The sequence below is a fragment of the Ictidomys tridecemlineatus genome, chromosome 14 (genome assembly GCF_052094955.1).
Source record: "Ictidomys tridecemlineatus isolate mIctTri1 chromosome 14, mIctTri1.hap1, whole genome shotgun sequence".
NCBI lineage: Eukaryota > Metazoa > Chordata > Mammalia > Rodentia > Sciuridae > Ictidomys > Ictidomys tridecemlineatus.
Window position 1 is genome coordinate 39,112,729 of NC_135490.1, and position 25,649 is coordinate 39,138,377.

General features: G+C 37.8%; 1 protein-coding gene across 2 annotated transcripts in view; it reads left to right on the forward strand.

The window, feature by feature from the left end:
• Window positions 1–413: 413 nt before the first annotated feature.
• Mtmr7 (myotubularin related protein 7) overlaps window positions 414–25,649 on the forward strand; it is an 88,494-nt gene continuing 63,258 nt past the window's right edge. Inside the window, exons 1-2 of one of the 2 annotated variants that reach the window (XM_078031083.1) lie at window positions 414–596; window positions 24,622–24,744. In XM_078031083.1, coding sequence (XP_077887209.1) covers window positions 573–596; window positions 24,622–24,744 — 147 coding nt within the window. In that variant the 5' untranslated portion in view covers window positions 414–572. The remainder of the gene's footprint in view (window positions 597–24,621; window positions 24,745–25,649) is intronic. The other variant, XM_005330800.4, reaches the window with a different exon arrangement.

Sequence of the window (25,649 nt, forward strand, 5' to 3'; positions counted from 1 at the left end):
AGGATGCGAAGTGGCGCATATTCCCCATCTGTCCTCTGAGAGGCCACACCCAACACAAGGCCCCCATTGTGTCTTGGGGAACAGTAAATGCACAGTACTAAGGGGCCGGCTGCCCCTCTTTTCTACTTTTTTTTTTTTTTTTTTTTTTTTGTGGACAAGGTCTTGCTCTGCTCCCCATGCTGGCCCAATACTGGGCTTCAGCGACCCCCGCACCTCAGCCTCCTGAGTAGCTGGGATCACGGGCACGCCACCACCCGGGTTTTCGGGTGGTCCTCTTAAAAGGAAGCGAGCGCCTCTCACTCCAGCGACCACAGCAACGGAGGGAGTAGGGGAAGCAGCTCAGGCCGCGTAGGTGGGAGAAGGCGCAGAACCGCGCGCCCAGCACCGCGCAGGCGCCCCGGGTCCAGCACTGGGGGCCTGGCGCGGGCGCGGCGCACCTGGAGGCGGAGCGAAGCCTCGTCGCCGCGTGCTCCCGCGCGCGAAGCCCCCTCCCCGGGCCCCTCCCGCCGCGCTGCAGTCGCGCAGGTGCGTGAGGCCGCGCCCGCCGGGGACCCTGCAGACGTGGACCCGCCATGGAGCACATCCGCACGCCCAAGGTTGGTGGCACCCGCGCGGGCGGAGGAGGAAGAGAAGGAGGAGGGATGCTGAGCGCGCAGGAGGCTCGACTTCCCTGCAGGGAGCTGGCCGAGCTTGGACCGCGAGCGGAGCGAGGGAGGAGCAGGCGGCGCTTCAGCATCTCTCCTCCGGTCCCTAGGAGGCCGGCCTTTCTCTGGCTGTTTCGCAGGCCTAGCTTTAGCTAACCTCTTGTCCTTGGTGCTCCGTAGACGTGGGGTTGGGCAGGAGGGAAACCCGGCTTGTGTGTCAATTAACAGACTGCTGATAACTGTTTCCATCTCTTCTGGCTATAGGCTTTAAAAATTTTTCATATGTAATTTTAAAAACTGTTGACAGTCCTGAGGAGTTGAAAGGGAGACAGACCTTTCAGTAGAAGGAAAAGGAGGTATATGCAGGTGGAGGGGATGCACTTGAAAGCATGTTGAATCTTAAGCTTCAGACTCACCCTCCTCACTCTTCCCAGGCTAGCTTCAAGGGACCTTTCATAGAGCTGATAATCAGTGTTTGCCCTAGGTTGATTGAGGGTGTGTTCCTGCCCTTTCCAGTCTGTTTAGTTATTTGGGGAGAAGGATGCAGTTTATAGATCCATCCACTGGTGTATTTTAAACAACGCCACCTTTTGCCACTCACTCCACACAAGTGACTGGTCCCTGATTATACAGTTAAGTAACATTTCCTGGAATCCTTGGCTCAGTACCAAACCTTCCTACCCATAGTTGTACTGGTAATATGATTTAGAATGAAAATGATTGCCATTCCTGCCTAACGAAAACCCTGAACTAGTGAGAGAATACATTTAAAAATCCTATTGGCTGTTTCTTGTTTCTACCACCACAGCTCCTTTATATCTCGGATGGTCTCCTATTCAAACTCTAGGTTCATAATAGAGTTAGATCAAAGCTCTTCATATTAGTGGACAGAGAGCTCAGGTGGCTTCAGGAATATGGCTCATTTCATGGAAAGAGGGAGACAGTTAGTTTGCTTTATATTCAGCAAGAAAACTTTATTCCTAAATTGTAGAATGGTTCCTGAGTATTTATTTCTAAAAGCCTGTTTAAAATTGTCGCATGCCAGTGAAAGAATAAATCTTTTACTTTGCTAGAGAATGTTAGTTCCTATAGTATATTTACATTGCATTGATTTTGCACTACAGAATGAAATTGTTGCTTCACAGTCAGGAAATTGTAAACTTAGAAGACAGTGCCATAAACCACAAGATAGGTGGTTCAAAGCTTTCAGGGTTTAAGTGGTACTAAATAATTTATTCCAAAATGACAAATTTAACTCATGGATTCACTCTGCCCTTGCCAAGGACATCTCTTCTTCTTTAATGAGGAAGAAGGCCCTTTATAAGAATTGTATGTGATAAGAATGTCAGAAGCAGGAATGAATGGGCAACATGGCATTGGATATCGTTTTCCTATAGAATATAAATATTGGGGAGTAAAGACCTTTTCTAGTCCATATTCACATTCATCATGCATAAAATCTGATGTGTAAATCGGATTATTCTTAAAATTGATTTCATAAACACCCTTCAAACAGTGTAGTACTTCAAGTTAGAAATCCCCTTCTATAAAGAAATGGAAAGAAATTGGTGGTGGTGAGGTAGACTTATCTGAAGTGTCTCTGAATTGGGGAATGGTTAACATATAGGGTATTGCAGGGAAATAAATATAAAATTACACAGGTGGGGAGATGAGATTTATCTATTCTCTCATTTCATTCCACAAGCATTTGAGAATCTTTCATGTATCATGCTTGGTGTTAAGGGCCCGGGGACACACAGATTGGAAGGGGAGCCACTTGTAAATGCCACTGCATGATGGAAAAATGTACAAGATACAGTAGGTAGAGAGGGGAGAATGGATAAAAGATCAGCTCTACCATCAAGGGTGAGGAAAACTTGCTTAGAAGAGCTGAGAGTGAACATGGGAGGAGTCAGGGAAGGCCAGGAACATTTGAGCCAGCAACCGTGTAGGGGTGTGTGTGTGTGTGTGTGTGTGTGTGTGTGTGTGTGTGTATACATACATACATATACCTATATATTATATACTAATAAATAATTACAAAGAAGTCGAAATCTCAAAGAAGCTAAAAACAATAACACTGGTAAAAATTAAAGATCCCTTGTGTTAAACAACACCCTCCTTTAGATTTACATTTTTTAGTCCAAAATTAATTTTCACCATCTAAATGAAAAAGAGAACAAGATTACTTTCAGAGCATGTGTTATAAAATGTAAAGTTGTCAAATGATCATATGCATCTTTGTTGTTTGCTCCCATCATACCCTGAGAGAATTGAATAGACAGTTTTCCTTTGATTTCATGTCTTGGGTTTGTACTGGGTTGATGTTAGTGTCTGAGATCCTAGCTAAGTAATCTGCTTTTTCTGGAAGGCATTCTTTTTTCCCTGTCTGGGTTTATGTGATCTATCATGGATTTGGAGCAATATTTACCATGGGGATTGCAGGATTTTATTTAAGAGGAAAAGAAATGTATGCGTGTGTAACGTACAGTTGCTTTCCTATTACAATGCAAAGCATTCATTTAGTCTTCAAAAGCTATATAGTAGCCATCACAGTCTCTTTATTTTGCTCCAGTCTCTGGAGTGCAGTTTAAGGAGACACAGGCACATGAATAATTTGGAAAGCTTTGCACATATCTCTTCGTGTGTGTGTGTGTGTGTGTGTGTGTGTGTGTGTGTGTGTTTAACTGAAGCCTTGAATACCATGTGCTAAGCAGAGTACTCATCTCCCAGAATGATTCCTCTATAGGCAAAATCATTTTCAAAGGACAAGCTTATTTCTTGTTGGGTTTAAGTGAAAACACCAAGTGCTACCTGCACTCTTTGTAGTGTACTTTTAGGTTCCTACTTCACTGTCTGGCTTCATTTAATACTCTGAAAACTTTCCAGTAAGAAATTATTCTGCTAGAAGCTTAGGAATAATTTGAGTTCAGATACTATCTAGTTATATGAAAAGACTTCAGAGCTCCTAGAGATAATTGGAAGTGTTTGTGGACCTTAGTTTGGTTTTGGATGGATGATAATCTGTCTGGGATCCTGGATAAATAAACTTTCTTTGGAAAGCATATCCTCACATCTGTAAATTGGAGTTATGAAACAGAATTTGTGATAATCATTAAAACAGATCTTCAAAATGTCTTCTTTTCTACCTCCACACCCAAGTCTGAAATGTTACTCTAAGAGCCTCTTAAGTGGGCTCCTAATTTAACCTTTTGCTCCTCTCTAATCCCTTTTCCACAGAGGGGTCTGGATGTTGCTTTTATGATCCAGATTGATCATATATTGCTTCTCTGCTAAAATTCTTCGGTGGCTTTTCTTTGTACAAAGTAAGTGTCTTCAAGAGGCCCATAGGACCCTGTGTAGACTGATCCCTTCTTATTTTTCTAGCTTCGTTTTGTGACCATCTTCTTTTTTACTTACTGTCTGTTCTCTGATCACAAATGGCCTTTGTGGGCTTCTCAAAGGTGCAGGTTCTCTTCTACCTTGGGACTTGTGTACTGTTGTTACATCTGAGGGAATACTAATCCTCTGTCTTCATAACTCAAATTCTAGTTTCAAATTAAATGCAATTTCCTCAGAGAAGTTATCCTATCTTCATCAGACCTGCCTGTCATATTTTATCATAGAAATTTATTTTCCCTTTATGTTCCACATTACAGTTATTGTGTTTATTGGAGTGATAGTTATTTAATATTAAGTCCTCTTCTTACTGGAAGCTCTCTGAGGGTGAGGGTTGTATTCACCCCGTATCTACAGTTCTTAACACAGTGCCTGGTACCAAGTAAGCATGTGGCAAATAAATTAAAAATCAAAGGAATGAATAATTACTGATTTTGGTACTTCATTTTAAAGAATTTTTGTTAGTGTACATTGCACCCATGATTTGACATTATTGTGAATTCTTTAACAATAATAGCGTGAAGTATTTGTGGAGATCAATATATCTTATGTAGTATTGGTGTATGAGTGTCGCAAAATTACAAGCATATGTGTAATCACAAAATATATTGTAATGAGATAACGTAAAATTCACCATTTTTATCACATTGAAGTTTAAAATTCAGTGGTTTCAGAATTTACAAAGTTGTGCAACCACCACAGCTATTCAGTTCCAGAACATTTTCTTTTCTCCCAAAGAAATCCAGTATCTATCAGTAGTTAATCTTAAATTATAATACAATATCTTACCCTATCTATGTTAAATATTGTTTTGTTAGGCTTAAACTATTGTTTAATCCCTTACTCTGTTTTAGATTCTGATATACATCTGCTATTTCTCTCAGTTTGGTGACCTTCTACTATTTACTAATGTGCTTGCCTCCTATTACCCTATCTTTTATCTCATCCAAGAAATAAACTAAATTAGAGGCATGAAAATTTTTAGTGACTTAAGCTATTTACTTTCATCTCTCAGGATCTTGGCCCTGATAGCAGATGTACTTGTTCTCTCTGTTTGGTTTCATTTACCAGTTTATGAGTCCATCCTCTAATACCCCTCCAAATAGCTTATCGGAGAAAGAAAGGAAGTACAAATGGTCTAAAATGACTGAGTGACTCCATGATGTTCCTGCTGACTGATGGTTTCCTTTTTTAGGTTTATACAAAGTTCCATTAAAGAACTCATTTTAGAATCTTGCTTAGAATTAATGTCAAACTCACCAACTTATCTGCCTTGTCCATTTAAAAATAGTTATCTTGTTTTAAGGTTCTCTAAGTGAGGGAAAGACATTGAGTCATAAATTTTCTTTCTCCATTTTATTCACCATCATTATACCATTGGCACTAAGGGGTAGTACTCCTTTTATTTTCATTTAACAAATATTTTTAAGTTATAGAATTAATATAGAGTACTATAGGAATTAACTACTGTTAATATTTGAGTACAGTTTCTTCTGGCATGTTTTTATTTGTATGCGTCAAATTTTTTGTTTGTTTAGATATTTAGGATTATGTGGATAATTTTGTAGATTGCCTTTTTTAACTTACCATCATATTGTAGTCTTAAAAAACATACTTTAGAAGATTCTGGGTGTTTTAAAATTCTATGGAAATATTATCACATTAACCATTTCCCCATTTTAAGGCTATTCTACTAAAGTTAATTATTTATGAACATTTATTAATGTTGTCTGCATATCTAGGATAGAGCCCTAGATGGAATTATTCAGTGAAGATTTTTATGGCTGAGATAGGTTGCCAAATGACTTCCCAAAATGTTACATCATTTGCCATTTTCAGAAACAGGGTATAGAGTATCTTTTTTATTGTATCTTTGTTCTATTATTGAAAGACCATTTGCTAATTTAAAGGGGAGAATAGCACTTCAATCTTCTAGGGTATTTTGTTGTTACTAGTGAGGCTGAAGCTTTTTCAGACATGAGTATTGACTATTTTGTTACTTTTCTGAATTATCTTTTTTCCCATCCCATTATATCAATTGGTGACGTGTATATGAATAGTGTATATACATATATTTTAATAACAACCTATTGAGATATAATTCAGATACCCTAAAATTCAGCCTCCTAAAATATATAATTTTATGTATTTTTAAATGTTCACAGAATTTTACAACCACCATCATTATCTAATGCCACAACATTTCATTTGTCCCCCAAAAGAAACTCCAAACACATTAGTGGTTACTCCCCATTTTCCCCTCCCCCACCCATAGCTGCCACTAATGTACTTTCTCTCTCTACCATATTTTCTGGGAATTTCATATAAACTAAATCATATACTGTGTGGCCTTTTGTGGCTTTCCTTTTTACTCAGCATAGTGTTTTTCTGGTTTGTTCAATTTGGATCTGACATGTTCATCAGCACTTGTGTTACCATTTTTTTGGCTATTATTGAAGAGTTCTGCTGTGAACTTTTGTGTATAGGCTTTTGTGTGGACTTATGTTCTTATTTCTTTGGGGTAGAAGTTTATTTCTCCAAGACTAGAGTTGCTGAATTAATTATACAGAAACTTTATGTTTAACATTGTAAGGAACTACCAGATTGTTTTCTGAAGTAGCCGCACCATTTAAACCCCACCAACGAACGATGTCTAAAGGTTCCGGTTTTTCACCCTCACCAGCACTTGCTATTGTCTGTCTTTTTTATTTTAGCCATTCTAGTGGGTAAGAAGTGATATCTAATCTGTGGTTTTGACTTGCATTTCTCCAGTGAGTGATAATGATGAGCATCTTTCATGTGCTTATCTTCTTTGAAGAAATACCTATTCAAATTCTGTGTTCATTTTTCAATTGAGTTATTTATCTTTTTAATTAGTAAGTTGTAGGAGTCCTTAAGCATTATGAATACAAATCCCTAATCAAATATATGATTTGCACGTGTTTTCTCCCATTCTGTAGGTTTTTCCTTTCATAGTTTTGATGGTGTCCTTTGATGCACAAAAGTTTTTAATTTTGATGAAGTCTAGTTTACTTGGGGGCTGGGGATGTAACTCAGTGGTAGAGTGCTTGCCTACCATATGTGAGATCCTGGGTTTAATCTCTAGCACTTCAAAAAACAAAAGTCTAGTTTATTTATTTTTTCTTTTTTTGTATTACATCTATGTATTTTTAAAAAAATCTTCTTCTCCTGATTATAAAAGTTTACATTACAGAAAAATTAGTTAAAAAAGCAGAGGCATAATCTCAACACCAAGAAAAAAACTACTGCTATGTATATATGTTCAGTCCTTTTTTTCACATATAAATGGAAATGTAATTTAAAACAAAATTGGGTCCATTTTCTCTTTCATTCTACCTGAGTGTGTGCATGCATGTGTATGGACACATGCTGTGTGTATAATTTTAGTGAATAAGAATCTGTTTTTATATGTCACAGTATACCATAAATATTTTTTCTCATTTTAGTAAATGTTCTTCTGAAAAGTGTTTTTCATAAGCACATAAATGCATATTCTGTGGATGCACTGTAAGTTACTTAGTGTTGGGAAGCAATTCTCCGTGGGTCATTAACATTTTTATACTTTTATTCTGAACTATTTATTCAGAAAAGAACTATCTGTTCATTATAATCTCTTGGTGAACAGTTCGGGAAGAGAGAAGTAGTTTCCTTCTTAGTAGCAGAGGGCAAATTTGATTCCTGTCTGGGATAATAAAAATGTTTTTCCCTTATGGGCAAAGGTTGAACACGTTTGTTATCAGCCTCCTTAGACTATTGGCATTTCTTTAATTCTGAGCTTAAAAGTTCTGCATCTGTGACACAGATCCTCTCTATATGTATCAATGCATTATGAATATCAGCTGTTTCATATAGTCTCATAGGTCGTACTCCCTCATGTACAGTGAGTATAACATCCTTTATTTGTCTCCCAGAGACTTGTGTCTTCTGTCAGTGCCAATGAAACTGTGGGATGTATTTGTTAGGCTATAAGCAAGTTAAAATCTCAGATGCTTCTAAGTTCTTGACAGTTTATCCTCTAGTATTTGATAGTTAATATGTCTCAATTTTTTCACTGTAATAACTGATAAACATAACTGCATTTAAATTGTTGTGTAGATCTCTTTATTGCCTCAGATTAAATTTTAAAGTTATATTTTTTGTTTCCATTTCTGTCTATATTAAGATTTTGATGCCTTTTCCTATAGTTTCCTCTAGGATTGTGTCTGCTTCTAGGATAGCAGAGGAACATTTATAAAAAAATCATTCTTGAGAATGATATATGAAATATGGTTTATTCTTATTTGTTCTTATTATGGTTTGTTCTCGTTTCTTTGCTTACTGATATGATTGAGCTTAGTTTTTTTGTGTGTGGTCATTTGTAGCAGTACCTGTTCAGTAATGGTAGTAATGAAAGGAAATCCTAGCTACTTCACTAGGCACTGCTCTGTAGCTTTACACTATTAATACACTTAGTCCTCAAAATTATCCTATGAGATGAGGACTGTTGTTAGTCCATTTAACAGATGAGGAAACTGAAGATAAATAAATTAATCAACTGTAAAAGGCAAAAGGAAGATTCAGATTAGCTAGTGTAGCCCTAAAATTTGTGTTCTTAACAACTGCACTATTTTGTGTTTAGATTTTGAGAATAGGAGAGAGGATGCCTTTTGGTTTCCTGTGGCTCTCAGACCTAGTTCTCAGCCTTCTGCAGCCTGCTTCCCGCCTTGCCTGTAGGTGAATGGTCTGCCTCTGTGTTATCAAACATTCCCCTCACTTTTTCTTGATATTGAAATTTGCTTTTATCAAAAGAACCAAGCTCAGCTTTGTGTTTTGATTCAGGTTTGTCTAAAGAGAGATTATTGTCCAAGTGTTAGACTCTCATGTTGCCTAGTATTTAACAGCTGTTGAGGAGATAGTCTATATAGTCCAATCTGCTCTCTCACTTCAAAGACAAAGCTGATGAGTTTGTTGTGGTGAACCAGTTATGGCTGCACAATTATGACTTCTTTAGTTTCCCAAGTCTAAGCCAAATAATCACTTACATTGCAGTTAATCGTTCCTCAGAAATCCACACTTCTTAAAATCCTCACTTCTGATAGGTCTGGCCAGTGTTTGTTTGAGGCCTAATTGTCCTCAGAGAGGCTTGGGTGTGCACAACACACAGTCTGTCTTAGAACTAAAGAATCCATAATCCTTCGTTTCATGTTTGTGCACAAATGCAGCCAGCTGCAAGGTACCTTTCTGATTAGGTGAATACAGACTACATGTATGTGTATGTTGTGTGTGTGTATGTGTGCATGTGTTATAGTCAAAATGACATGGAGAAAAATAGAGTAACAGGGTTGTTGATTAGGAGTAAATTAACATTGTTATTTAATATATGATGATAATACAGTCTTTAAGGTAAAATGACGTTTGAACAGAGATATAATTTTAGAACATTCTTACCACCCAAAAAGAAATTCTATATCTACTAATAAGCATTTCCTCTTTCTTTCTCTCCACACCCTAGAAAAACACTAATTTACTTTCTACCTCTGTAGATTTGCCTAATTTATATAAATGGAATCATGTAATACATGGCCCATTATGACTGACTTTTTTCATTCAGGTTAATATTTTCAGGGTTTATTCATATTATAGCATGTACCAGTACTTCATTCATATATTTCTTTGCTGAATAATGTACCATTTTATGAATACACTCACACTTGTTTATACTTTTACCAGATGATAGATATTTTGAGTTGTTTTCACTGTTTATTATTAATAGTGCAGCTATGAACATTTGTGTACAGGTTTTTGGACAAATGTGTTTTCAGTTCTCTTGGGCATATACCCAGGAAAGGAAGCATTGGGTTATATGGTAACCATATGCTTAATCTTTTGAGAAATTAACATTTTTCCAAAGATGCTACCCCATTCAACAGAGGTATTTGAGAGTTCCAATTTTACCAAATCCTTACCCGCATTTATTATTATCTGTTCTTTTGATGGTAGTTATCCTAATGGGTGTGAAGTAGTAGCATACTGGAGTTTGATTTGCATTTTCCTGATGGATAATTATCTCAAACATATTTTCATGTGCATATTAATTATCTTATATCTTCTTTGAAGAAATATCTATTTAAATCATTCTTTATTTTTTGTTGTTGTTGAGTTGTAAGTGGTATTTATGGATTCCAGTTAATAGATCTCAACTGGATATATGACTTGCAAATATTTTCTTCCATTTTGTGGGATGTCTTTTCATTTTCTTCTTGTTGCCCTCTGAAATACAAACCTTTTAAATTTTTATGAAGTCCAATTTCTCTGTTTACCTATATATTTTTTCTTCGTTGCTTTTGCTTTATGTATCCTATCTGGGAATCCACTGCCTTTTCCAAGGTCACAGAAGTTTACACTGTTTAGGTCTTAAATTTACTTAAAATTAATATTCATATATTGTTTTAGTCAGCTTTTTCACATCTGTGGCTAAAAGACCTGACCAGAACAATTGTAGAAGAGGAAAAGTTTACTTAGGGGCTCACGGTTTCAGAGGTCACAGTCCATAGACAGCATGGCTCCATTCCTCCGGGCTTAAGGTGAGGCAGGATATCATGGCAGAAGAGTATGGTGGAGAGAAGCAGCTCACATGATGATCAGCAAGCAGAGAGAGCAAACTCCACTCACCAGATACAAATATATACCCTAAAGCTATGACCCTAATGCCCCACCTCCTCCCGCTACCACTCTGTTAATCCCATCAGGGCATTAATCCTTTGATCAGGTTAAGGCTCTCACAACCTAATCATTTTTCCTCTAGACCTTCTTGCATTGTCTCATATGTGAGCTTTTGAGGGACAACTCGCATCCAAACCACAGCATATATGATGTGAGTTAAAGATCCATCATTTTTATTACATGTGGAATTCCAGTTGTCCCAGCACTATTTGTTGAAAACACTTTTTTTTTTTTTTAAACCCTGTATAATTGTCTTGACTCCCATGTTGAAATCAGTCTACCATAAGTGCATGTATTTCTTTCTGGACTCTCAGTTCTTTCCTGTGATCTCTATATTATAACATGTACCAGTACTTTAGCCTTTACCAGTACTTTTAGTACTTTTAGTACTTTAGTATCTTTAGCTATTATCCAACAGTCTTGATGACTATAGCTAGGTGTATCATTTTGATTGAATTAACTGAAGTCCTTCAAAGGCTTATTTTACTAATAGATTACTTGTTAGAGACTGAACAGAGAATATAGTTAACTTAAACAATGTGGTACACAGTAACTTTTAGTTGTTTTTATTATTTATCATCATTGCAAAAGGACTTTGCCCCAGGTTTATATGCTGAAAAACTTCCATAAAAGAATTTTATTTAAGAATAAAAAGAATTTTCTTAATCCAAACATTTCATTTGACCTACTTATTCACTTCCCCACTGCACAATGGGTTTAAATATTTTTTCCCTCTGGAGGCCTTCTGTAAAGAGTGGCTTTGTGTAACCCAACTCTAGTTCACACCCATGCTTCAGAGAATATTTTTTCTTTAATAAAAACACTAATCTCTGCAAACACATGGATTTTAGGAAAGGTATCCAGCTTTGCTCAGGAAGCCTCTGCAGTGGCCTGTGAGGCAAAGCCTCAGGGACATGGCCCCAGATTCCTGAGGGAGGGGTCTTTTTGGAATGGATTTGTGGAGAAGAAACTGGGAAACACTTTGACTTTTTAGTGGAGGAATATAACTGAGTAACATGGGCACCGCCATTAAAGGTGATGTGGTTAAGGCATTATACATCTCAAAACTTTTATTATACATCTCAAACTTTTTTTATTTTTTATTTTTTTTTCCCATTCTGAACAGGACAAGCTGTGAACTAGGTATGAAATTAAAGCTCTTGACCAGACACCCAGGATTCCAAGACTTTGTCCCTGTAAGGTTCAGTTTTGTATTCTTATATCGCACTCAGAGGGAGCCCAAAAAGCTCATTTTGTAACATTTTCTTAGGTCCGGAACAGTCTCAACTATTTTTTTCTAGTGCCCTTTCCCCTGGTGGACAGCTAGTTAAAGCCTTTGGGAGTAAAAGTACTTCCCAGGACATAAACCGAACCCTTCCTCCCACAGCCATTTAAAATAGTTTAAAAATAACTCCCACTTAAAGTTTTGTGGCAGGCTATGACAACTTTATAAAAATTGTATATTTACTTTTCTTCTCTTTTTCACTTATTAAAACACTGCTTATCACGGATTCCCGGAGAAATAAATTTATTGCCAAGCTATGAAAGAAAGTTTTATTCCTTCAGGCATGTAGCAAAGCATGAGTTATTCTGCATGTTCAAGGTGAAATTCAACTAGTTTGAGCAGTGGTAGTTTAAGAAAGGGATTCTGCCCTTTGGGCTAAGCAGATAGATTCAAAGACTTTGTTCTTGAATTTATTCATTCATTCATATTTTCAGCAAATATTCCTTGAGTGCTTCCTAAATGCAAGTTGCTGTTTAAGGGCTTAGAGATCCAATGGCGAACAAGACAGCTAGGGGCTGTGGTCCCATGGAACTTACGTTGCTGTAAGAATTAAACAAAAATAATATTGCAGTTCTTTAAAACACTGTATGTATCATCCGTGTATGTTGTCACATTAGAAGCTCTTGCATTAGAAGATCTAGTTCCCAGATCCTGTTAGCCTTCCATGCAAACCTTCTAGTAGCTTCCCACCCGACTCAGAGAGAAAGCCAAAGTGGTATCATTGTTGGAAGACCCTCTGAGATTCCTCCTCACTACATAGGCCACCTGGTCACCCACTCATCACTCCTCACAGATCTGATCAGCTTTCCTCACCTCCCTGACACTTGAATATTTCAAAACTGCCCCTGCCCAGGGCCTCTTCAGCTTTTGGTTCTGCTGGTTAGAATCCCCTGTCCCCACATGTCCTCATGGTTGGCTCTCTTGCTTCCTTTAGTTCTCTACTGAAATATCTAATCATTTTATTATAGAAGATTTCCCTGGACCTTGCTGTCCCTCACCACCCAGCCACTTACCTGCTTTAATTCCCTCTCTTGTATGGCATGTACACATATACGCGCATACACACACACACACACACACATATACACACACACACACACACACTTTATTTTTTCTTGTTTATCTGTGTATTGCCTATTTCCTGCCTACCTCTTCCCAAACAATGCAGACCACATGTGAGCAGTGACCTCTCTTGTCTACTCATGTATCTCGGGCATCTAGAATAGTCTGTATCTAGTACAGGTCGAGGAGCCCCCTGAGTATATGCTGGATATCTGAATGAAGGAAAGAGTTTAATGGGACTATGTCCGAGCTTTAGTACCTTTCAATGGCTTTATTTCTAATTGTTCTTCAGCATTCTGTTTTAGTTCTGTGGCACTAGTTTTGCTTTTGCAGGTGAAGTTCTGCTGCATTCTTTTTTTCTCTGTTCTCTGTTTCCACTACAAGCAACATACTCCATTCGTAATTAAATATTCCTCACCTTGTCTGAAAATTCAAATTCAACAATGCAGCCTTTCTGCTTAATGATACCTAATTCTACGTACAATCCCTCACATACATTGTTTTTACCTTTATTGTTGATATTCATTCACAGGACAAATATAATCCATTATGTTGTCAGTTGTAGTCTCTGTCATTGTAATGTACCTAGGACTATGGAATAAAAAGAAAGAATAAAATGAGTTAAGTTTGAAATGTGAAAAAAAAAAAGAATACAAAGACAAAAAAAAAATGTGATGCCTATCCCTAAGGATCCTGCAGTTGAGGGTAGTTGTGATGCTTTGTAATTATAGTGGTTTATTGTTTCCAGAAGGCAATAAACCAATATCTGTGTCTCCTTTTCCTTTCTTCCCATAATTCTGATGTAAGTGTGTACATAGCGTTGTTATGGAGCTGTAGGAAGTATTTTCTAGAAAATCATGAGTGCTTTCCTCGAGAATATATGTTCTTGGTAATAATTAGTGTGGTACCATAAGAATAACATGCAAGAAGGCAGAATAACGAGAGCCCAGGTGTCGCGGTGGTTCAAAGGAAGGAGAATGATCACAGTGGACTGGATGGTTGAGGCAAGATTGTTCTTAAGAAGCTGGGCCTTGGGTATCAGGCTGAAGAGGGTCCTGCTGTGCTGGGTGCCCGGGGTCCTCACTGATGTTGGGAACCTCAGAGCTCCATGACAGAGCAGCAGTGCCACAGTTCTTGTTTGGCCCCCAAAGAGGCCTCACATCTTTGTGTCTGCACAGCAGTTTGCTTGATGTTCATTTCCCAGAATGAGAATGATGGGCTCTTGAGGGTTGTACCCTTAGAGGAGGAAGGGAAAAATATGGTGCTGATTACACAATTTGTCCTTGAGGGCTTGGGGGCCAGCAGTGAGGCATGGGAACGTGTAGATGGGCTGGAATCTGGCCTTGTCCTGGATGGACAGACTGTACCCCTTTGTCCTCTGGCCCTGATACTGGCCAGGAATTGGTAGGAGGGGGAATAAGACTTGCTTCTCCCTGTTCCTGGACTGTCTCCTCTCTTTGGACCAGCAATAAATTCCGTTTGGCACAACATGCATTTGGAAAAATGCTTTCCCAGAGTTCCCAAAGAGCTATGTAAGTAGGCAGTTTAGTCCCTTTCTATCTGTGCCTTTGTGAAAACTATGCCAAATTCAGAGGCATTTTAGAATTTTAGAAATCTTTTGAGCAAAAAAGTCATCATCATCATAAAGTAAGGTATTGAATCTGTGTATTGCTTCAATGCAAGGTCTTTTTCCTCCCAATTCTACTTTGTTTTTTAAGTGACTTTATTGTCTTTAACACAACTATCCTTAATAGATCACTCCATACATTTATTTTTTGAGTTACAATGGACTCAGCATCTGTTTTTCATTTATTTTCTTTTTAACATCCCTCTCTCTCTTTTTCTCTTATTCGTGCTTGTTGTAAAGGTATTTTTGGTTGAGGTTATTTTAAGGTGGTGTCGAAATAAATCCTGGGACTGTTCTTTTGTTCAGCAGCACATGTCCTTTTAATTCTACACATCCAGGGTCATCCTACCAAAATAAATTATATGGGTCCTGTGCAAAACTCTCAAGTGCCTGACTTTTTATTTATGAGAGTTGGTTTCTGGCATAATGTTTGTAGTTTCCTCTCAGCTCAAACAGGCTTCTTTTCCTCCTGTCTGCCTTTTCCAAGAATTACCCTGACTCTTATTTCTTAAGCAGCTATGGCTCTGGGTCTCTATCAATTTTAGCTTCATTATTCCCCTCAGATAAATCTAGAATTTAGTTAAATATCAGTCAAATCTGCCATTTTGACAGACATTTAGGTAGATAGAACAGCAGCCTCTGCATTTATAGGCTTTCCAGAATCATCAAGGTTTTTTCCTTGATCTTGACTTGAGTGAAAGAATGCTTATCCGTGATGGAAGTCTCCTTTTTCTTTTATTCCTTTTAAAAACACGGTTTTCAAAGCCTGTATTTTTCACAGAGAGGATCGCTTTGTATATAGAATTTACTTGGACATTTGCAGGTGTCTTAAAAATATATAGAAATGTGTCTCAGGTACTCTGTTTCTCACATGGAGGAAAGACTTCACTTTGGAAGTTGATAGAGTAGAAATCCTTTTAACACATGTACAATTTCAAGATTTTAATTAATTTTAATTTTTTTGTGCAACCAGCATAATAAAACAGTTGGATATACCCATTTATCCTTTCCCAGTTAGTTTTGAAAACTATTTCAAGATTACCAGGTTGAATTTTTCTGAGTGTTTGCCCCTGGGATTCACTCCCTTGGATCATGAGTCCTTTTCCAAACCGGGTCTTAGTCTTTCCAAATGTGAATCCTCCTACTTCAGAACTGAATCTGGCTCTGTCCAGATGAAAGTTTGTACTCGAGAAGATAGGTTGAAGATGTGATCTCTGCAGGCAGAATGGCTGTTGAGAGAGAAGGAAAGAGAAAGAAGGATGATCTGTCTTCACATGTATTCCGGTTTCAATCAGTATGTCTTTGGAGAATTATAATTGGCATATACCATATGATACTTACTGGTGATTGTTTTAGGACTGAAAGGAAGAAACTGGTGAGCAGGTTGTAGAGGGCCCTGATCAGTAGCAGAGGGTCGACACTGTGGCTGTGAATAGAGTGACATGATGAAGGTGTGCTGTAGGATGACTGTTGGTGTAACAACTTGGGTAACAGATGATGGGATAGACGTGTGCTGGGCTTTAGTTGTCCATCATCCATTCTCCCAGGCTCCCTCTCAGGATACTTGCTCAATCTGTATGTTTTGGGTATGTCACATAATATCTGACTACCCAAATCATGGCATTATGTGAGCACTCTGATTGGTTTCAGGATAAGGATTCCACCCAGCAGAATTCAGTAAACATTTCCATGGGCAGCCGGGGGAGCAGCTGCTGTGTTTCTCCGTGCCCATGGTTTGGTAGGAGATGAGGTTGAGGTTGCTGGAGCCATCCAAAGCAGAGAACAGAGAGGGCCAGCATCGAGGGCACAGTCAGGAGATAGAGTATGAGGAGCTGGGTGCTCTGAGCCCCTGGCCAGTCTTGAAGCTAGATCTACTACTGACATTTATAAGTGATCCAATAAAATTCCTTTTGGTTTGGCCATGTGAGATTTAGATTTCTGTCTCTTTCTCCTAAAAGGGTCCTGACAGAGACGGAGTCAGGAAATCTGTGTTTAGTATTACCAATTAGGAGTCTCTTGGTCAGTAGTCTGGGTATCTGAGTAGGCACTTAACAAATTAACCTAATTAATTAATTAGTAAATTAGAAGGACCTTAATTGACTGGGGGCAGCTCTCTGGTTTTCATAGAGTTCTTTCACAGAGAGCTTGTTTTGTATCATATCTGATTACATTTACCATGCTTTTGAAATAACAGTTTCATAGCAGGATATATTTTTAAGAGAGTTAACTTTTTGGGGTAGCTTAAAAATGGGTTCTTCTCATACATCCCAGTGTATGTTGTTTATCCCACAAATATTTTCCTCTGTGTTGTACAAAAGATCTTTTATGGATCTCATGAAGGGTGAGATCTGTTTCTTCTGGTTACATGTCATATATTTTCTTGGATTGTGCTCTGTGATTTTTGCCCTTTTCTTAGTTCTTCTCCAGTCTCTGACCTTTGAATAAAATGGTCCTGGGAAAAGACTTTCATTGGTTTTATAGTTTTAAACAGATTAAATCTGCCTTTTGGGGAAAGGATTGATGTTCCTGATTTTTCTACCAAAAGAGTGGATTAGAATACCCTTAAAGTTTCATGGATAGCACTTTTTATTTGTTTAAGCAACTTTATGTAAGGGTAAAAAGTGCTTTTTGTTTTAAATTAGAAAAGCTAAATGTTTTTTCTGTAATTGTAAGAGATTATAGCAATGCTGAATGGTCTGAAGAATTTGTTATTGTTTTAATTTTTCTGCTTGCATATCAGAGTACTTTGCCAACTATAATTGAGTAGTCCATCTTTCTGGAAGAATCAGTAGTTACTACTAGTTTAACACAGAGGAAATGAAATCACAAATGTGAGGTGAGCATTCAGTGGGGACAGAAAGCAAAACTGATGTCTCTGTTATGGGTTTCTTTAGTAATAATTACTGTTTGTTAAAAAGTACCAACATGGAATCTGTCCCGATTCTGCTGCCTTCTTTCCTGGCAACTTTTCTGTAAAATTAGACTTTACAGAGTGCCTCAGTTTGGCACCAGAATTTAGTTAAATGGCCAGTAAGGGAGTAGGCACTGCTTAAAGGCAAAAGAGCTTTCATACTGGTATCGTCCACAAGCACCCACCTCCCAACTCTCCAGATCCGAGGGCATCTGCTCTCCCCAGAAGCTTCCACACCATCCTGCAGTGGGTGTTCCTTTCTGAGTAGCTGTCAGGCCAGGAATCTGGTTCCTGTGCGTCACAGCAAATGCAGCTGCTTTTCATGTTGCCCTGTCCTGGTGGCTGGCCATTGGACACCGTGGGAGAGGTGTTATAGCCACTGACCAGAACTCTCACTATTTTATTCCAATCACTGTGCTAAATGCTGCACAGTACAAGAGAACTACATTAACTTTTACATATTTTTCACCGTATGATTATTGCACATTTTTGTATTCTATACTTTCACATTTTATGGCTCTGCTTACAGCTGAAAAACATATTAGGCAGAAATGGACTCTGCCTGTACTCTTAGGTTCTCATTACTGTAATTGTCTCAACTTTGGTTTCTGCAGAAGTCATCCTTGTCATTCAGGCTCTTTCTGACCAGTGAGGAGGGCATTGAGTGGATAGGCAGGCCCTAAGCGTCTGCCATGTAGTCTGACACTTATCAACATCAAAGACTGAAAAAAAATTGATGAATGGCTAATTTTTTTGTTTTCAGAAATAAAGTGGGCACTGTGATATGTATGTACATTCTCAGAAGTAGTTTTCATGGTCTCTTAAGGATTTTTATGGCATTAGATTGAATAGGACATCTAAAAGAGATTCAGTCAGATGTCATTTCTTTAAGAAAGCCAACCAAAGGCTTTGTTTTCAATACTTTAACAAGACTTTTAATTTAGATTAAAAAACTATTGATGTTTACTTATGAGAAGTAGAAGTCTCCAAGAATTAAAAAAACTCTAGGATTCCTACCTAGTTATTAGCTAACTCCTCTCTGAAAGAAGCAAAAAGGAAAAGAAAAGTTTAAGACAGGGAGTAGTTTAAGACAGGTTAAGGCTGAAAAATAGCCAGTTGTAGCCTGGCACCTTCTTGCCTGGGCTACCTGGCCCATGTGCATGGGCTTGGGATGTTCCTGGCCCCACTTTGGGTCTAGAGCTGTGGATGTCAGTGTGACCTCTGTCCCCATTTCAGGGACTGTCGCAGCACCCTTGTTCTGAGGCAGGGGCTTCCTTTCTTTAGAAAACCACAGGGTTTCCATGGTCAGCCACATTCCTGGATGGCTGAATTTCTGGAGAATTTAATATTGAATTGTATTTGACCTACAGAGTAGAGAGCTAAGATCCATGTTCTATTAAGATTGAAATTAGAAGGTGGCACCATCAGAATTGCTGGAGAGGCTCTGTCTCTCTGTTGTGTCTGTGTTCTCACAGTTGCTGTTTCGTGCCGCTGAGTCAGATCTGCAGCCTGCCGGAATGGAGGGAGACATTAGAAACCCTTAGATTCTTTATAGAAGGCAAAACCCAGAAGGAAAAATGTACAACTGCCTGTGTCCAGAGTTCAGTTTCAAAACCAGAACCAGAACCAGAGCCCAGGCCTCCTGACTTGCAAATACTTTTCTTTTCATGTTGGTAGAGTTAGAAAATGTCATGATACCAAATTTAGCATGACAAACTATTTATCTAGCTGCTTTTCTTAGATTAGAACATAAACTTGTCTTAGGATTTGGCTGCTGCAGACATTTTGATTTCTCCCTGTCCAACGGTCTCTGGATCTCTTCTCCCGGATGATTGACAGTGACCTTTAGCCTAATTTATATGGTACTGAGAACTTGGTCTGTGTCCCGAGCAAAGCTTGTGGCTGGTGCCATTGGTTTTCCTCCTGTCCTTTTCAACGAATGGTAACTCTACCAGGCTCCGTGAACTCCTTGTCCTGCAGAGCAGCTTTACTTACGCAGATAGTCCTAGATGATTCTGGAACCCACAATCTTCAGCAGTCTACCATTTGACCTTCAGGGTAGAAAGCAAAGATCCATATTTATTATTCTGTTAAGATTGAAATTAGAAGGTGGCACCATCAGAATTTCTGAAGAGAGGCTCTGTCTCTCTGTGATTTATAAGGTCCTCCTGACTCCTAGGCAGCAGGGAAGGGCGAAGAAGGACTTGTGTCCTGTAGCCAGGGTGTCCTGTTTCAGACCTGGCAGCGCTTTGTTGGAGCCCCATGTTTTCACTGAAGCTTTTCAGCCCTGGCCCAGAAAAGCTGACAAAACCTTTTTCCTCCCTCAATCTAACACCAACAGAGGAGGGATAGGAATAAAAAAAAGGATGTTAAACTGGGGCACAGTCTTTTTTGTTGGGTCTGTAAGATTCTAGAGGGTATACAAAGACTCTGTCTTTGTTTTCCTTTTCAGAACCTAACTCAGTGCTACACAGAGGCATTTTGTTCCATGGAATTAGATGTTCAGTGCTCACTTTTATTTCTTCTGAGAATCTTGAAAATCTGTCTGGGCTAATGTTTGGGCTCTCATATCCTATTTCCAAGTTTCTGTCTTTGGGTTTATCTCAAAGGATGGCATTCTGATAACAGTTTTGCATATATTTTTACAGTATAATTTTGTCTTAAAGCATTGTGTTTTCAAAATCAAATTTCATGTATAAGATTGCTTAAAATAATTGCCAGCTGATTATTCTAAACATTAATTTTAAGTAACAGTACTAGAATGACCTCAAAGACCGAGATGAATGAGTACCTTGGGGTTTGGGGTTAGATGAACCTTAGCTACAGACTGAACCTTGCTTTCTGTTCCCTGCATGAGCTGAGGAAATTTGTCAAGTCTGTAAATGGAACTTTGAAATGGGGTTTATGTAAGAACCTAACTAATATAGGGAGTTAACTAAGGTCAGAGATGCAGAACCGTAGAATGAAGTATGACATAGAGTAAGCACATATTCTAATAATATTTGTTGTTTTTTTATTATTGGTTGTTATTTTGAGGATTTTTACATAAACCAAGAGTCTGTGTTTGGCCTGATCTGTGAGATGTTGGTAGAGTTATTTTAAACACCCCCCATTCTCTTACTCGAAGGTTCTCCTGAGAATTTCTACCAGCTTCCATGGCTTCTTGCATTTTTGAAGTCTTCTCTGGCAATATTTGCTGCTTAGTACAGGGGGTAGGTTGTTTTACCATCCATTTGTGTGTGCATCTCCATTCAATGACAGCTAGAATGGAATCTGCCTTTTCCTGAATTAGAACCCTTCTACCTCCACCCTGACCAAAAAAAAAAAAGGAAAATGAAAGCAACACCAAACTATCAAGGAAGGCTTTTTGGTATATAGGCAGCTGTTTGGATGGTTAGGGCAAAGGAAGGATTGATGCTACGTTAGAGCAAATGACTTCAAACAAATTATATTATACTTGTCTATCCCATCCCTGGGGATTATTTATTCTATCACTTCTAGAAGAAATAATAATGTATGTAATAAAACACTTAAAACAAGGTATAGGTATATTCTAAAATACTCTAAAAGAGTAACAGTGCTTATATTTGGATTATGGTCCTAGGGGTGATTTTCTTCCTTCTATATGACTGAATCTTTGAACATTTAATCAATTTGTACATAATTTTTGAAGACCAGTTTTATAAACTGAGGAACTTCATAGGGTTGGAAGAGATTTTACCATAAGCAGGAAAACAAATCCTTACCCAATCATCCTTATCTCCTTTTTCTAATCCTTTAAAATATGTTCCTCTGAGATCCCTCTAATGGAGTTAGTGTGTTTCCTGTGTGTATCACAGTGCGGTGCTCTTGTTGGTGATGCTGGGCTTCTGTCTCTACAGCATCTTGATCTGCCATTTCCTCCTGAAAAGTTCTTAATGTGCTTTGGTCTTGTACCCTACAGCCTCACTTCTGCATAGAGGAACTCTTTACCTTCTTAAGTGCCTGTGAGTTTGTGCGTCAGGTTCATGGTTATGGCTTCTGATCCTGGTGCTTGCAGGACCACTTCTTTTAAGGTTGCTAGTGTGTTTCATGGACAACTTACAGTTCTTGCCTTCCTCCATCTTTCAGCACCATGTGATATAAAAAAATCCCTCTCTCTCAAAGCATTCCCTCTGCCATCCCCCTGACAGCAACATCTCCTGATTAATGGCCCCCTTCCTGGCCACTCCGGTCAACTTTGCTCTCAGATCCTCCTCTTCTATGGGACCTTTAAACATTGAATTTCCTCATATTTCTTCTCTTTCCACTCTGCATACTCTCCCTTCAGTCCCATGGCCTCAGATATCATTTATAAGTCAAAAACTATAAATTTACTGCATTTCAGCAAATCAGTGATGGTAAGAGGAGCAGATTTTATGTCCCACCAAGAAAGAAAAAAGCAGTGCCAACTAAATGACACAGTGACATCACATTAGTCATATGTGAATCTCATTGTCAGAAATGTCAGGAAGTGAAAAATGTATGCAACTTCATGTAGGTTAAATGCCCTGCCCAGAGCATGCATATCTAGTGTGTTTTAAGCCGTGTTCCCAGGAGTTTGTGGCTAAGCTGCAATAAGTTTGCCTCAAGAAATGGGTAGTTTCCTGAGTCTTATCTCTCCAAATATGAAAGAAGCCTTATTGCTGTGTAAGTTATTACATATGTAGATGAGATAGAATTTAAGAAGCTCAGCGATGAGGCAGTTGTTGAACCAGGGGGTTTTCAGGGTGGTGCCGGAACTCTGAGTTTTATTTCATTTTTAAGTTGCTCTGGCTTAGTATGTACCATGACATGATCCCTGAACACTGTTCTCTGTCTTCACAGAATTTATTAGGTAACAGAATTTTAATCTTTACTCTTCATTTCTTTTGCTGTTACACATCACTGGGAAATCATGCTGTTGGTGTTTCCCTCATTTTTTTTTCATTTCTTTTTTCCCTCCATAACTTTAGAATTGCTTTTGACAGCTCTGGGACCTATGAGAACCATTGCCAAATTTTGAAATTTAATTTTCCTGCAGCAGCATCCAAAGTTAACAAATAGACATGGAAAACTCCCACTATGTATTCCAATCTATCGACATCTGTGTACCTTATTCTGTTCCACTTGATTTTCTAAAAATAATTTAAGTGGTATGGCTTCTGTCACTTCTGTAGGAAAAAATAATTTATGCTAAATATTTTTGGTTCAAAAATATTCCTTTATAGTCAATATATTATCCCCAAAAAGTCTTGTTTCATTAGCCCTAAGTCCAGGAAAAACTATTTGTACTCCATTTTTAGATGTTGTTAACTGGTATAGTGCCTCTGGTCCTATGCTTAATTTAGCTTAGTTTTAGCATGCAAATGAGTTTTTCTCCCCCCCAAAAATGTTCTAAAAATAATATATCCTCTTATTTTTTCTTTTCCACAATTCTCTTTAATAATATCGTTTCTTGTAGTTAGTTCAAAATAGAATGTTTAATAACAAAATTTTAAATAAAAAAAATCCAACCATGTGGGAATTCAAAAATATTCTCCATAAAAACTCTTGGGTCAAAGAAGAAATAAAAACTGCAATTACAGATTTTTTAGAAAGCATGAAGAATGAGTATACAAACAAAACTCCAAGGATGCAGCCAAAGATTTACTTGGAGGAAAATGCTTCAATTTAAAAACTTTTGTTATTAAACAAACATAATGAAAATTAACAAACTATTAAATCTGGAGATTTGTAAACAAAAACCACATGATATACCCAAAGAAGGCAAGTTACAACATTTATTAACAATCAAAATCAGAAATTAACAAATTAGAAAAGAGAAAAATTATAAAGTCGATAATTTAAGACCTATTTGCTTTAAAGAAAAAGACCTTACCTGTCTAATCACAAAATGGTAAAAGCACAATTCACAATATTAGGAATTAGAGAAGAGATGAAAAGGGAGAGGTTTGACCCCAGAGAAGGATTTAAAAATATTAAGAATTTGAAAATGTGCATTAAGAAGATAGTTTGTAAAGAAAATAGATTCCAAAAGAAGATTAAGGAAAAAAATGGAGACATGGAACAGCTCTGTAACCATATAAAAAATTGAAATCATTATTAAAGAAATATTTCCAGAATAAGATTTATCTTTATTTGTTTCAAATAATAAATAATGTGTATGATAAAAGCTTTCTGATTAATTGGTATACTCACAATATGATTAATTCAATTATCAGCATTTCCAGTTTCAGTTTCCGGTGTCCTGTGGAGGTTGTCTTGACCTTTCCATTGCATTTCATGTTGGGATGATCCCAGGGCACACATCCTTGACATTGCTCCACATAAACAACTGAATGCTTGAAAAACGAATCATTTGCAGGCATCTCTTGCAACCACTGAATTTTTAGCTCGGTGATGAGAATTCTGTCATTCAAAAGATTTTATTCTAAATGAATATGAGGATCTTAAATTAGTAAGGTTTCTTTATATACATTTCTCTGATACTTTTTTCCCCAAAATGTATGTTTGTGTTTCCTACTATGGTTTATATGACGGCAAACAACCATAAGGACATTTCTACAACTTTAGAAACACATGAGATCACATTTCATTTTCTTTTTCATAGACTGTAGTTCATGCATAGTCACTGTGTAATCTCAGAGCTTTACTGCATACACTTTCTGCCTTAAATTAGAATTTTTGTGTAATTACTATGAAGTGAAAACTTGGACCTCTTTAAACCTCAAAGAAAGGATAGAATCTACAAATGCTTTATAGTACATTTAAAGTCGTCTTTTAGTAATTGGTGAATATTTATCTTCTATATACATTATCATATTGAAGTCTAAATAAGGGGTACATTTTGGTTTTTGTTACTGTAGGAATTCTCAAAATTCTACATTAGAGTAAGTAGGAGATTGCCTGCTATTATCTGAATAGCCCTTTTGCTTCACTAAAACTCTTTCCATCAAACTGGTTTCTCTAGGTTGAAAATGTCCGGTTGGTTGATCGAATGTCTTCTAAAAAAGCAGCCCTTGGTACTTTGTATCTGACAGCTACTCACGTCATATTTGTAGAAAATGTACCTGATGCAAGAAAAGAAACATGGGTATGTTTTTCCTGTTTTTGGCTTTTCATATTTTCTGTTGCTGGAAGTAAAATAATGTGACCCTAAGTTCTTTCCTCAGGGTAAGGTGGGGGCTGTTGGGGTCTGGATGTTCAAAGGACTGTCTCTGGAATGTGTGCCTTGTCCTTTTCTATTGCTGAGTCATATCCACCCGATCAACTTAATCATTGTTAACACTAACCACTTGGATATCAGTAAAGACAAACCAAGTTATAGCCTGCAGGTTCAAGTGCTTCATGTTATTATAGCCATCAAGTAGATATTCAATAATGTCAATATGCCAGATACAGCATTTTCATAGTGCTTAATTTGTTATATACACATTTTTTGCAGGATCCTATAACGCAACCATTCAATCATTTTATTAGGTTGTTTCTATCTATCTGATAATTTGGAAAAGAAAATCTAGAGAAGAGTCCCATCTGCTATTTAAAATAAAAATATTAGATATTTCTTAATGTATTCAGTAGTCTAACCTTGACATTATGACCAAACCAGAATCCCTGAATGGCAGATATCCCCCTTTCCAGACTCCATGGACAGTGTTACATTTTTGCAGAGGTGGCAGGCACTGTGGGGTGGACAGGAGCTTGGAGAATGAAGTGCTGCCATGGAGGATATAGTGTAGACCTTGAAAGACCAGAGAAATGCACTTTAGCATGATTTCTCTTCAGTGAAATCTCTTCCTTGGAGAGCAGAACAGTGGTTACCAGAGGCTGGAAGTGGGGTAAGGAGGGAGGGAATGGAAAGTTGTTAACCAAAGGTACAAAGTTTCAAATAGTCAGGAAAGGTAGGTTTTGAGGTCTGTTGCACAGAGAGGTACTATAGTCAGTAATAATGTATATTTCAAAATAATTAAGAAAGCAAATTTCAACTGTCTCACCCTA